The sequence below is a fragment of the Mesoplodon mirus genome (assembly GCF_964341445.2).
Source record: "Mesoplodon mirus genome assembly, contig: HAP1_SCAFFOLD_1486, whole genome shotgun sequence".
Taxonomy (NCBI): domain Eukaryota; kingdom Metazoa; phylum Chordata; class Mammalia; order Artiodactyla; family Ziphiidae; genus Mesoplodon; species Mesoplodon mirus.
Genome location: NW_028294668.1, coordinates 32,101 through 46,640, shown reverse-complemented (window position 1 = coordinate 46,640; position 14,540 = coordinate 32,101). Strand labels below are relative to the sequence as shown.

The 14,540-nt window shown below is 39.6% G+C and overlaps 1 protein-coding gene across 1 annotated transcript in view; it reads left to right on the top strand.

Annotated features, from left to right (window-relative positions):
• Positions 1–237: 237 nt before the first annotated feature.
• LOC309798053 (ferritin light chain-like) overlaps positions 238–14,540 on the top strand; it is a gene marked incomplete at both ends in the record, with an annotated part of 42,223 nt that continues 27,920 nt past the window's right edge. Inside the window, one exon of the mRNA XM_082646383.1 lies at positions 238–421. Within this exon, the coding sequence (XP_082502509.1) occupies positions 238–421 (184 nt within the window). The remainder of the gene's footprint in view (positions 422–14,540) is intronic.

Below are 14,540 nucleotides of genomic sequence, written 5' to 3'. Positions count from 1 at the left end.
CCGCCTTCTTTGTTTGCCCAGTAACACCGCTCCTCCAATCATCTCAAGCACTTGGCTGATTAATATTTCAATTCCAGTTGCTGCTCCTTTTCCCATTGCAGAAGGCGGCAGGGATATTCCCCTTCTTCCCTCTGTATTACAAACCCCATTACTAACCAAGCAGAAAGCACCGCGCAGTGTGGCCGAGGCTAATAATAGCCGGGCTGCTTACCTTCTCCGGAGGGATCGAATCAGCGCATGTCCCCGCGCCGGCTGCCCCGGGGCCGCAGTGCCGCCGCGCCGGGTCTGTGCTTGGTCAGTTCGGCCGGCCCCCACCCCACCTGCCAGCTGCAGCAGCTGCTCCCGCCGCTCCCGCCGCCGAGCTCCGGCCGCAGGAAGTCATCCCCCGCGCCGGGCCGGATCGCCACATTCCGCGCCAGCCGCGGGGGGAGAGGGGCCTCTCCCTGCTGCGGGGACCGGCTCCTGGAAACTGCGCTCAAAGATCGCTACCCTTCCCGGTTGTAGGGTTATTTTCTAGGAATGCTTTTACAGAAGAAGCGTCGCCGGCTGGTGGACCGAGAGAGAAGAGCCAGAGTGACTTTCTCTGCAGAGCGCCTTACCTCTGAGTGCTCCCCTGTCACTCCCGCGGCATGGACAGCTCCATTCCGCTGTGTGGGTTTTCCACCCTCTTCATCTTCCTTGTCTGTATTGTTCATTTCGCTGAATTTGAGAGTGGGATTAGCTTTGAAGATATCATTCAAACACTCCGAAAATATTTTAAATTGGCGACTAGTTTTTCTAAGCCCCTGTAGCAAGCTCCACTTTCCCTCAACACACACACACACACACACACACACACACACACACACAGTTACTCGCACGAACACACCCAGCCAAACCACTCACAATTAGGAAAGCTGGGACCTCTCGCCCTCTTGCCTACGTAATGGAACAGGAAACTCCCAAAGGAGTGGGGAAGTAGGACCGGCTAGCGAAAGCACTCGAGGAAAGAGAGAGGGGTCGCCCCAAGATTTTGTTGCTGTTCAGTAGTGTCCTTAGTGGACAGATGTTCCCCCTCTAACCCCCGGGCCCCGCCCCAAGTGGAATGGCTGGTCTGGTGACCGCTGTAACATTTGGAAACAAAGAAGCTGAAGCCACATTAACAGGTGGCTGCATCTCTTTCTTTCCCGAAGGATTTATCAGAATTGGCTTTAGGAATAATATTAGCATATACGTATATAATAAACCCTTTCCTTCTCTCTTTAAATTGGCACCAGCTATTAACAGGTTTCTCTCTCTCTCTCATTTTCCTCCCTCCCTCCTTCCCTCCCTCCCTCTCCTAAGCTGACCAGATCATCAGTTTCCGGACTTAAGGGGGAAAAAAGGCCAAGGATGTGCTCTCTTTACAGCTGAACCAGGGCTTATTTTCCCGGTGTTCAGCCATTCCCAAGTAGAGAGGCTTTTTGACACTAGGGTTCTCTGTGAGTGAACTTCTCACATTCAGCTTGCTTTTGGAATTGCCCATCACTAGGTCCAGGCCAGTTTTATCCTTGGATTTGTCCAGCAACCTAAACAGTATAATTGCACAAGGCCAAGGCAGTACTTTTAATCTAGGAAGAGTTCCCAGCTCTCTGTTTAGCAGTTCCAAAATTAGGAGGTAGTGTAGCAAACAGTTTCAACAAGGCTCAGTAAGAATTCTTGACCCTAGAATGCGGGCTTTTTAAAAGCTGGAACAACCTAATTCATCTCTCTGAGTTTCACTTTCATAAAATTAGACCTCACCAAAGAGCAGGGGATTCTTAATATGTATCAAAGTGTATGTGGAATCTGGATGGGAATATTACATCTTTAATTTCACTAACCTCTAGCTGCAATTTAGTATTTAGCATGTCCTTTAAATCTAAATGCAGACAATAAACCACAATAATATTAGGAGTACCCGTGACTATATCCCCAGCAGATACCACAGACAATTTCCTAAGGCAGTTTTTATAGTTATCTCAAAGTATCACTAGTCTGATGTTACAATCAAATCATCATTACCTTTTTTTGTTTTATCTAATAGACTATATCTATTTTAGAATGGTTTTAGATATACAGAAAAATTAAGGGGATAATACAGAGTTCTTATATATCTCATTCCCAATTTCCTCGATTATTGACACCGTACACTCGTGTGGTACCTTTTTTACAATTAACGAGCCAATATTAATACAATAATATTAACCAGAGTCTGTACTTTATTCAGATTTCCTTGGCTTTTGCCTAGTGTCCTTAATTCCATTTCAGGCTTCCATCCAGGACACCACATTACATTTAGTTATCAAGCCCCCTTAGGCTCCTCTGAGCTGTGGTAGTTTCTCAGGCTTTTCTTGTTTTTGATAACCTTGACAGTTTCTTTTTTAAATGTATTTATTTAATTTATTTATTTTTGGCTGTGTTGGGTGTTCGTTGCTGCGCGTGGGCTTTCTCTAGTTGCGGAAAACAGGGGCTACTCTTGGTTGCAGTGCGCAGGCCTCTCATTTCAGTGGCCTCTCTCGTTGTGGAGCACGGGCTGTAGGCACGTGGGCCTCCGTAGTTGCAGCACATGGGCTCAGTAGTTGTGGTTCACGGTCTCTAGAGCGCAGGCTCAGTACTTGTGGCGCACGGGTTTAGTTGCTCCCTGGCATGTGGGATCTGCCCAGGCCAGGGCTCGAACCCGTGTCCCCTGCATTGGCAGGCGGACTCTCAACCACTGCGCCACCAGGGAAGCCCCAACCTTGACGGTTTTGAGGAGCAGTGATCAAGTGTTTTGTAGCATACCTCACTAATGTAAACTGTCCAATGCTTTTCTCATGGTAAGACTGGGATTATGGTTTATTGGGAGGACAACCAGATAAAGTGCCTTTTTTATAACATCTTATCAAGGGTCCATGCTATCAACGTGATTTGCCTGTTGATGTTGACCTTGATAACCTGGCTGAGGTCGTGTCTCAGATTTCTCCACTGTAAAGTTACTCCTCCACCCCTTCCACACTACACTTGTTGGAAGGAAGTCACTATGTGAAGCACAAACCCAAAGAGTGGAGAGTTATGATCCACCTCCTTGAGGACAGAGTATGTACATAAAGTATTTGGAATTCTTCCACACAGATTTGTCTATTTTCCCCTAAACATTAATTTATTCAATTATTGATATTTATTTATATCAGTATAGACTCATGGATATCTATTTTATCCTTTGGGTTATAATCCAATACTACTTTATTTTGTTGTTTGAATTGTTCCAGCTTTGGCCATTGGGAGCGTTTGCTTTTGGCGCCTGTGCTCCTTTGACATACTCCCTTTGGGGTGTGTGAGTTTGTGTGTGTGTGTGTGTATCTGTGTTTAGCATGCATGTTTGTGTGTGTGTTTAACACTTCCTGACTTTCTGGTACCACAAGATGCTCCAGGCTCATTTTGTGTATTTCCTGCCCCAGTCCTAGAATCAGTCATTTCTCTGAGGAGCCCTGATTCCTTTAATTGGAGAGTAGTAATAGAAACCAAGATCTGGGCTCTAGATGTGCTGTTGCTAATGGGCTATTATTTGATTAGGCTCTCTTGACTGAGAGAACAAAGAAATATATATGTACACTAACCCATGTATATACACATATCAGTAAATATTTCTATATATAACTATCTATATCTATATTGAGCTGAGTGTATACTGATGTCTGCAACTATAATGCATTAACGCTGAGATTAGTTTAGCCTCCTCCTCTTGTTTATCTGTAAATTCATACTTCAATATTGAGAAATGTGGCTACCACCATCCACCATCTATTTATTTAATTGTTCAATTTCAGTACACATGTATCAGAGTTGTGAACCCATCTCCCCAACATCACTATTTTTAAGTATAGTAGTTAATAGAGTCTCTGTTGTATCTCGTTATTTAATGAGTTTAAATACCCATTCGTTTCTATATCACAAATTTGGTTTTTAAAATATTCTAATGACTGCACTTAAAGCATAGTAACTAGTTTCTTTTGAGATTCTATGTATTATATTTTATGAATTTAAAAGTGTTATTTTAAGACTCTTTAAATGGGCCACTCCATATTGTCAAAGGGATCCACAGTAAAAAGAAGGTTAGGACCCCAACCTCACAAAGATTATTGTCAGTTTATAATGAGATGATGTGAAATTGTCTGGTGCAAATGTTGGGAGCTCATGCTTGATAAGTGTTAGCTTTGTCCACTTGGGCAGGCTTCTTTCTCCTTTAAAGTTCTAAATACCTTGGAAGAGAGAACATGCTAAACCTTATGGTTAATAATTTATAATGTAGTGGAAGGATTTGCTAGGTATCAGGGTTGGAGGTAAAGGTCCATATAAGGTTGACGGAGGATGAGTGATTCCACTGCAGAAGTTTGTACTTGATATAAATTAATATAAGTGCAAGCAATGTATTTTAAGTTCATTCTAGAGGAGTAGTTCAGAATAGCTTCACAGAGGAGAAGACCTGAGCTATCTTGGGAGATGTTTAAACAGATGAGGAGTGGAGCCGGAGTTGGGAAGGCAAAGGCAGTGTAGCCTTAGAATGCAAATGTTCACAGACATGATCTTGTGGCTTATTCACCATCCTTACCAACCTAATAAGGACACCTGCTGGTAGCTGCATCATCATCATCATCACCATCAACATCATCACCATCATGTTAATAAAGAATGGATATATTTGCCAGGTAGTCAAACAAGCTCTTTGCACGTAGCACCTAGATGTTTTCTACGATCCGCCTTATGAGTTCAATCATTGTAATTATTCTCATTTTTCACATACAAAAATGAAGACTTAGAGAGATTAAGTAATTTGTTCAAATCTTGGTGTGTGCCCTCTCAACTCCATGCTCTTTACCTCTGTGCTTAACAGGCTAGGATGATTTGCCCATATTAAGGGCTCAAATATTGGTTGATAAGTATAATAATCTCATAAAAGGAAAAGTGAAGTAATCTACTTTGATGTTTATGATGCAGTTTGGTGAATGCACTTAAGTGCCAATAGATGAATAATAAAAGTTAGAAACACACAAACATAGAGAAGAAAAATTCATATGTGTATGTCTGCTGGGAACAAAAAATCCTCCTGAATGTCTAACTTCTTAGTAAATATCAGGATATCACATACACATCATTAGGCAGCATCAATGGAGGATCCTCTGTACCCTGCAAGAGGGCACTGTTATAGATGCACAGAAAGAAAATTCATATTTCCTGTACATTATAAATAAGGACATACTATGATCACTCTTCAAGAATGAAGTAATTTGAGTTTTTAAATTTTCCTTATCAATTGGTGTATATGAATCATGTTAGGTGAAGAATTATTGGTTGATTGGACATTTTATGTTTTAATTCTTTACAGAAAACAGTAAACAAATCCTTTTAGGCTTAAAATATCACATTCAGCAAATGAGTTATTATACTGAAGAAAGTGATGAATTCAGTAAAGTGTCTGGAATCTAAAATAAGAAGTAATTGAAGGAACTGGGAATAGATGACATGAAGCAAGACCAGGAGAGAAGTAGGTGGTCGCTCTAAACGATTTTAGGAGTTGTCCTATGAAAAAGGGTTTAGACTGTCCCACACTGAAGATTTTAGACCAAGTAGACAGGTTTAGGTTGATAAAAGGATGAATATTTTGACAAGTAGAACCTTTCAACTATAAAATGGACCGACTGCATTTTAAACTCAAGAACTCCCTGTTACTGAAGTGCTTTAACAGAGGTTGAAGTTAAGCAGTTGGAAAAGTAAGAGCCTTTACAGTGAGGAAATTCTATGATTCTATGGTTTTCAACTCATAAATTTGTGTAGTTCATCCATTTTACTCATTGTATACACTTAAGTATATTGTTCCTTGAAATGGCCATTCAAAGTTGTTTCCTGTGCCACACACTATGAATGTTAGGGTTGGTCCTGTGTAAATCTTACCCCCATTGAATTAGTATTAACCCTAAACAAGCAGCTTTCTTCCATAAGGAAACAAAAAAAGAGGTTCAGAAATGTCCAAACTAAGTTTTTATAAAACTGTGTTATCAAATCTAATTTATCAAAAAACTTCAAACAGGGGCTTCCCTGGTGGCGCAGTGGTTGCGAGTCCACCTGCTGATGCAGGGGACACGGGTTCGTGCCCCAGTCCGGGAAGATCCCAAATGCCGTGGAGCGGCTGGGCCCGTGAGCCACGGCCGCTGAGCCTGCGCCTCCGGAGCCTGTGCTCCACAACGGGAGAGGCCACAATGGTGAGAGGCCCGCGTACCGCAAAAAAATAAAAATAAAAGGAAGATGCAGACCTGTATGCTTCAGGATTTTCTCACCAAAACCCCACACAATTTCTTTACTATTCCAGCCAAGTATGGCCTAGCCCTACCCTCATCCCTGTTTTTCTTGGTTTAGTAATAAAGAAAGAGATGGGAATAAAGAAGAGATATCAGGTAGAAAGATATAAAATAGTGGGGAAAATAATATAAGTGAAGTCAAGTACCACCATCATTTACTAGAAGTGAACTTTCAGCACCAGCATTAATATTTTTTCCTGTTATATCTGTAAATGATAATAACTAATATGTACATAACAATTTTCAATTTAAACAAATCTCATTTTTATAACTAACTACTTCGCAACAAGTAACATGCTAAGGCAACATCAATAGATGAAAAACGGTAGTCCCTGGCCCCAAGGAATGTTGCCCAGGAGAACACAGATATATGTAAACAACACAATCACAATACAGTGTAGCGAGTGCAACAATCAGGCATGCAGAAGTGCAAGGGTAGCAAAAAGGAGCATGTGATCACAACACTAAAAAGAAGCCTGCACAAAAGACATAATATGTAAACTGAGGTTTGAAAAATGAAGTGGGTTTCCCAGGTGCCCCATAGGGAGAAAGGAATTCTTGGAGGAGGGAAAAGCATAAATGAAGACAGTGAATTGTTCATATAATCCAGAAGTGAAGTAGGCAATGGCAGGAGAAATGATTGGACACAGGCGTCATGAATACTTGCATGTCTGCATTTTAGCAAGTCCATTCTAAAGGAAACTTTGAGGATCAACTCGGGTGTGGGGGGCTGCGGGGGGGACAGAACTAGTCATTGCTGCCAGAAACACGGGAACCACTTTCTACCAACCCACCAAAATAACGACTTCAAAGGCAACATGGTATCACAGAAAAGGTTTGTTTTTTTGTTTGTTTGTTTTTAGTTCATTAGGTCTCACTTAAAATTCTGATTCCACGATGCACTTGCTTTGGGATCTTGAACAACACTCATAAGCTCTGCAAGTTTCAGTGTAGTAAGTTTATGTGATTACCTTCATCTGTAATATCCCTGTGTTGCAATCTTAATGGAAACTCAAGTTCAGGTCAAAGACAAGTTTCTCTGTGACCTCTCCTCTGAATTGATTCAAAAGCCGTCTCGCCCGTCCTCATTTGGCTTCTCTTATGGAATCTCATAAAAACTTCTATGACCTCTTTCGGGTTTTTTTGTTGTTGTTGTTGTCTGTTTGTTTGTTTTTTAATTTAAGTATAGTTGATTTACAATGTTGTGTTACTTTCAGGTGTACAGCACAGTGATTCCTTTTTCACATTCTTTTCCCTTATAAGTTATTACAAAATATTGAGTAGAGTTCCCTGTGCCAATAAGGAGATCCTTGTTGTATCTATTCTATGCCTTATTTGAATGACCGTAGCACTCGTTGTCTGTATCATTTTTATGTCTCTGGTTGCTTTGTGACTGAAAATGAAAAATTTCTATTTGTTCATTCCCTGGCCCTTCCTTAAAAATGTGTTCATTTATGTATTTCATATTTATTGACTACATCTTAGACACCGTGTTAACTGCTGGTTCTAGATGTTAGTAAAATATAGACCTTCCTGCTCAAAAGGTCACAGTATTTGTGGGAAAACGAAAAAATGAACAACCTATATCTCAAAGAGCTTTGTACTTCCCAAAGAGAACACACCTAGTAGGTACAATAAATACATGTATCATACATAAATGTATAAATAGTTAATGGGATTAAAAACTAGAGATAACTGCTTTTCGATTCTGAGGAAATGATGATTATATTTCACCAGGAGCTCAATACCACTCTGAGAATGAGGGCTTAACCCCCGTCCTGACTCACTGCATTGCTTTTCTGTATAAAAATACACAAGTCTGTATATGCGCTCTAGAAAAAGGCTTATCTGGCATGAATTTCAGAGAGCAAGAAGAAAACTTCAAGAAGTTCAGAGAAGCATCCAGCAGCTCAGATGATTGGCACTAATACAACTTGCTTGACAGGAAAATAGAGCTGTAAATCTCACAAAATTAGATGATCTTTGAAGAATTTCAAAACCTCCTGCTATTAATTGGAAATCCTAGAAGAACCGCTTCTTTTAAAGCATACTGATAATATGGTTTACAGCTTAATATTCAGAAGGCTATGTTTTGGCTAAGTGAGCTTCAGGAAAGAAGGAAACTTGTGGTTCAGTTCCATCTACTCTGCAACCTCTGGTCAAGACATCTACTTCTGTGCTCAGCCATCTTATCATCTTTGAAATGGAGGCAACTCTAAGAAAACATAGTTACAGAGATGTGGCACAGTTTCATGTGTCATTGTCTTCATTTGTTTCAGAAAACCAATAACATCTAAGCTACTACTGCAAAGAGTACAATGTTACCTGGGGTCATCTAGTGCAGCTCTGTCAAAGTAAAGAAAAGGAAAGGGGCCTAGAATAACTATAATTTTCCCAAGAGGACACTATTATTTTATGGTAACTCTGGGACAAGAACCCTGATCTCTTTGATGCCATTCCATTGTTCTTTCGTTGGGTTCTGAACAACCCAGAGAAAGAAAGAGAAATGAAACTCCTATGTGCTGTGTCACTGGTACAGGACGTGGCAAGATTGGAATTGGAGCACTACATATTAACAGGTATTTGGGGAATTCTTCAAACTAATTAAGATATATACCAGGTCCATAAAAAACAGTATGTTTTCTGAAGATGATTCTGTGGCATGAACAGAACTGGTAACTGAAGGTGTCTGTGTGCTGCAGTTCCAAACAGCATGGATGAATGCTTGTTTTCTGGCACCTTGAAGACTCCATCCCAACATACACATTAAAATAAAATTAACATTTCAACTGGGTCATATTTAATTATGCATGCTCTTGTAAGTCAGCAAAATATTCCATATATCATTTAAGTTGTCACTCATTTTCTTTTTTTTTTTTTTTGCAGTACACGGGCCTCTCACTGTTGTGGCCTCTCCCGTTGCTGAGCAGAGGTTCTGGACGCGCAGGCTCAGCGGCCATGGCTCACGGGCCCAGCCACTCCACGGCCTGTGGGATCTTCCCGGTCCGGGGCACGAATCTGTGTCCCCTGCATCGGCAGGCGGACTCTCAACCACTGCGCCACCAGGGAAGCCCCATATCTGATTTTCGTATTAGGACTCTTCTAATTTTTTATATATATTGGAAAATAACTGATGTCTTTCTAAGGTGTATATCTTTGATTATGTTTTCTATTTTCATAAAGCTTCTTGTATTCTCTACTCAAAACAGGAGTAAATAATGGCTGCATATAACTAATAATGATCAGCCATTTTGTCCAGATTTTTAGATGTGTTGGTATAAAGCTACCATAGTATTCTTTTGTAATTAAAAAAAAATTCTCTCTGTTTTATAGCTAGTCCCATCTCTATCATATTTGCCAAATATGGCTTATTTTATTGGTGTTTGTAAAGAGCAAGCTTTTGGTTTTCTTTGTCACGTTTACTGCTTTTCTTCTCTATTTTTGACTTTTCTCTTGATTAATTTTGTCCTTCCACTCTTTGGCATTTACCTTGTTCTTTTTCTATGTCTACTGTCCATTTCCTGTAGCTTCAAGAGCCATTTTCCAAAACTCAACGAGCTCTGCCGGCTGTGTCATGGCCACTTCATCATATGCCATTAAAACTTAATCTCATACACTGGGTGAAGACTCAGCAGACTTATTTTGCTTTCAAAATTGTTCTATAGCCTTGGATCCTTCTTCTTCTCCTAAATTAGCACTATCATCAGGGAAAATTCTAGTGGGCCTAGAATTCTAGGCTTCCTTTCCTGCAGTTTCATAATCAAAGAAAAAAACATTTCCACCCTTTTTTTGATGTTGATCAAAAATTTAGCAACACTTCTTTGCACTGTATTCAAATCCCCAAATATAAGCAAGCCTTCATGTACACAGGCTCACTGAAATGTCATAACTTTAAACTATGTATGACCTTGAACAATGACCTTTCCAGATACTCCACACTCTTTCTAGGTGTTCAGACTTTTTCATTCCTACAACATCTTTTACATATGGTCGATTTGTGTCATAAGTTCTTCCTCACTCCCACTTCTGAGTATATATCCAAAGGAAATATCATCATAATTTGAAGAGATATCTGTACTCCCATGTTTATTGTAGCATTATGCACAAGAGCCAAGGTATGGAAACCACCCAAGTGTCCATAGTAGATTAATGGAGAAAGGAAATATGGTATATATATAGAATAGAATATTATTCAACCTTAAAAAAGAAGAAAATCCTATCATTTAAGTCAACATGGATAAAACTGGAGGCCACGATGCTAAGTGAAATAAGACAAAGACAAATAGTGCATGATGTCACTTTTATGTGGACTCTAAAAAAATAATGAAATAAATCAACTCTTCCCTCCCTGGACATTTTCCTCAGCAGAATCTAGCAGCCTCTACTATGAGTCTTATCTCTTTTCTTTTTATTGTTTGTACCAGATCACAACCCCAGGGAACCTATGTATTTACTGATGTATATCTACATTACAGTTTACCATTGTTCTTTTCCTTTGTAATTCATTCCTTCCACTTCTGGCCTCAGAACCTCATTTTTACTTTGGAGAAGTCCTTGTGATTCAGGTAGGCTGTGTGTCTCCTTCCTAGGCTGTGTGACTTGGGGCTGGCTAGACACAGTGTTTCACATATACTCTATATGTCTTAAGTACTTATTTCTCTGTTTTCCATCATTTTCCCTCCAAATTTTTGTGTAGTTATTTTTTAATTGACATTTGTATTCCTTTCTTTTGTTTGACTAAGGTACTGTTCAACCAATCTTCTGAGTGCTTAATTTCAACTTTTTTAATTCTAGAAGTTTCTTTTGGTGGCATTTCACAGATAATTTTTGCTTAAATTGTACATGTTGCCCTTCTTTTAATACATTAATCATAATTTTAAATAATAGTTTCATTGAGATATAATTTACTTTCCATATTATTTAAAGTGTACAATTTCATGTGTTATGCATCTACCACCACAATCAATTTTAGAACTTTCATCCACCCACCAAAAGAAAAAGAATCTATTATAGGTCACTCACTCCCCCATTTCTCCAAACCCTAGGCAGCCACTAATATACTTTGTCTCTACAGATTTGTCTAGACTGGACATTGCATACAAATGGAATCATACAATTACTTAGCATGTTTTCAAGCTTCATCCGTGTTGTAGCATGCATCAGTACTTGATGTCTTTTTATGGCTGAATAATATTCCATGGTGTGGATATTACTATGTTTCATTTATCCATTCACAGTAAATGGCCATTTGGTTATTTCCACTTTGGGGCTCTTATGAATAATGCTGCTGTGGTTGGATTTACGTGCAAGTTATGTATGCAGGTCTAGATTTGTTTTTTCAATTAACAGACTATTTCGGAGCAGTTTCTGGTTTACAGAAAAATTAAGCAGAAAGGACAGAGTTCTCGTACCTCCTTAGCTCTCTAGCCAGTTTCCCCTATTATTAACATCTTACATTAGCGTAAGATGTTTGTGATAGTTAATGAACCCATATTGATACATTATTACTAACTAATGTCCATGGTTTACATTAGACTTCACTCTTTGTTTTGTACATTATATGATTTTTGATAAATGTGCAATAACCTGTATCCACCATTACAGAACCATACACAGGAAGTCTCTTTGCCTTTAAAATTCCACGCTTCACCCATCCTTTTCTCCCTCCCCGCAACCTCTGGCAACCATTGATCTTTTGACTGTCTCCACACTTTGGCCTTTTCCTAAATTTCATATAGCTGCAATCATATAATATGCATGTAGCCTTTGCAGATTGGCTTTTTTTCACTTAGCAATATGCATGTAAGCTTCTTCCATGTCTTTTCATGGCTTCATAGCATTTTCTCTTTATTGCTCAATGCTATTCCTTTGTACCGATATACCATAGTTTGTTTATCCATTCACCTATTGAAAAACATCTTGGTTGATGTCAAGTTTTGGCAATTATGAAAGAAACTGTTATAAACATCCATGTGCAGGTTTTTATGCGGACATAACTTTTCAGTTCCTATGGGTAAATACCAAAGAGCATGATTACTAGATCACTGTATGGTAAAAGTATGTTTAGTTTTGTAAGAAACTGCCAAGTACCCTGCTAGCAGCAAATGAGAATTTCAGTTGTTCTGCATCATCAACAACTTTGGTATTTCATTATTTGGATTTTAGCTATTTGAATAGGTGTGTAGTGGTATCTCGTTATTCTAATTTAAAATTCCCTGATGACATGGAATGTGTAGCATCTTTTCATATGCTTATTTGCCATGTGTCTATTTTCTTTGTTTAATCATAGTTGTTTTCTTTTGTTTTTTACCCAATGCCTACTCACTCTTGTCCTCCTGTGTCTATTTATATTGTCTTTTTTCTTTCTTTCTTTCTTTCTTTTTTGAGCTTTTGATCATTTAGTCTTTTTCCTGGTATGTCCAATTATTTTTTCTATTAAAATTGGGCTTAACTTATTTTAGGAAACTATAAAGATACCTCCACATTCTGGATGTTGTTATTGTTCTCTTGAAAAGATTTCCTTTTGCCCATGGCAGACAGTTACTATAGGGACTGGAAACCTTAGTCCATTCTCAGTTTGAGCTCATTCAAAGCCTTTTTTTCCATCTGTGTGAAGGGTGCTCTATTTCTGTCTTGTCCTTCCTCTACGGGTGTTGCCCTTTGGGCTTAACCGTGTGAAAGTTTGGATTCTCCCTATTCCCAACTACCCTTGTATTTGTTAGGCTTTAAATGTAATGGTTCCCGCAGCCCTGTGAGACTAAGGATACGTGTAGCTTGTCATTCCATTAGTTGTTGCCTTTAGCTTGAGCTCTTGCCGTTTGGCTTCTGTGGTTACAGTCTTTTGAACTCCTTGGCTTTTCAGCTCCTAGGCTGTAACATTTGAATCAGCAAATGCCCCAAGGAGAAAAGCTGCACCAAATGTCAAGCTTGCATCTGTGTTTCCCTTCTCTCCAGAACTTGGCCCACATGTCTTGGTGTCTCTCTAACATTCGGATGCTGGCGAACAGATGTTTTCTTACTGTATCCAGGTTTTCTAAAATTTCTTTAGACCTCACCTGATCTTATGTTATTATTGAAGTATCATCTCAATTAGCCCTAGGAAGAAAGTTTACAATTTTATGTTTTTTTAAATTTTCTATATTACCTCAGTTTCTGTAGAGACCTTTTACCTGATAGTTCAGTCTAGTTCCTGTGTTACCAGTAAGATGGAGATAGGTGGAGGCTAAGAATATTGGGGGGAAAATCACTGATGAATGATATGGCTCGTTCTTTTGTTTTTCCTCTCCTTATTTACTCTGGCAGCCTACATTTGCCCTTCTTGATTTGACCCAGTTGCCCAGATAAGCAACCCACTCTGGCAAAGACATGACTTTACTCTCATAAATGTCTGCATGTTAGGATAAGTTAGATGATGAACACCATGCCAAAGTTCTTTCTGTGACCAGTCAGAATGGCCATCATCAAAAAATCTACAAACACTAAATGCTGGAGAGGGTGTGGAGAAAAGGGAACCCTCTTGCACTGTTGGTGGGAATGTACATTGATACAGCCACTATGGAGTACAGTATGGAGGTTCCCTAAAAAACTAAAAATAGAACTACCGTACGACCCAGCAATCCCACTACTGGGCATATACCCTAATAAAACCATAATTCGAAAAGAGACATGTACCACCATGTTCATTGTGGCAGTATTTACAATCGCCAGGACATGGAAACAACCTAAGTGTCCATCGACAGATGAATGATAAAGAAGATGTGGCACATATATACAGTAGAATATTACTCAGCCATAAAAAGAAATGAAATTGAGTTATTTGCAGTGAGGTGGATGGACCTAGAGACTGTCATACAGAGTGAAGTAAGTCAGAAAGAGAAAAACAAATACCGTATGCTAACACAGATATATGGAATCTGAAAAAAAAAATTCTTCTGAAGAACCTAGGGGCAGGACAGGAATAAAGACGCAGACGTAGAGAATGGACTTGAGGACACGGGGAGGGGGAAGGGTAAGGTGGGATGAAGTGACAGAGTGGCTTGGACATATATACACTCCCAAATGTAAAACACAAACTAGTGGGAGGCAGCCACATAGCACAGGGAGATCAGCTCGGTGCTTTGTGACCACCTAGAGGGGTGGGGTAGGGAGGGTGGGAGGGAGACGCAAGAGGGAGGAGATATGGGGATATATGTATATGTATAGCTGATT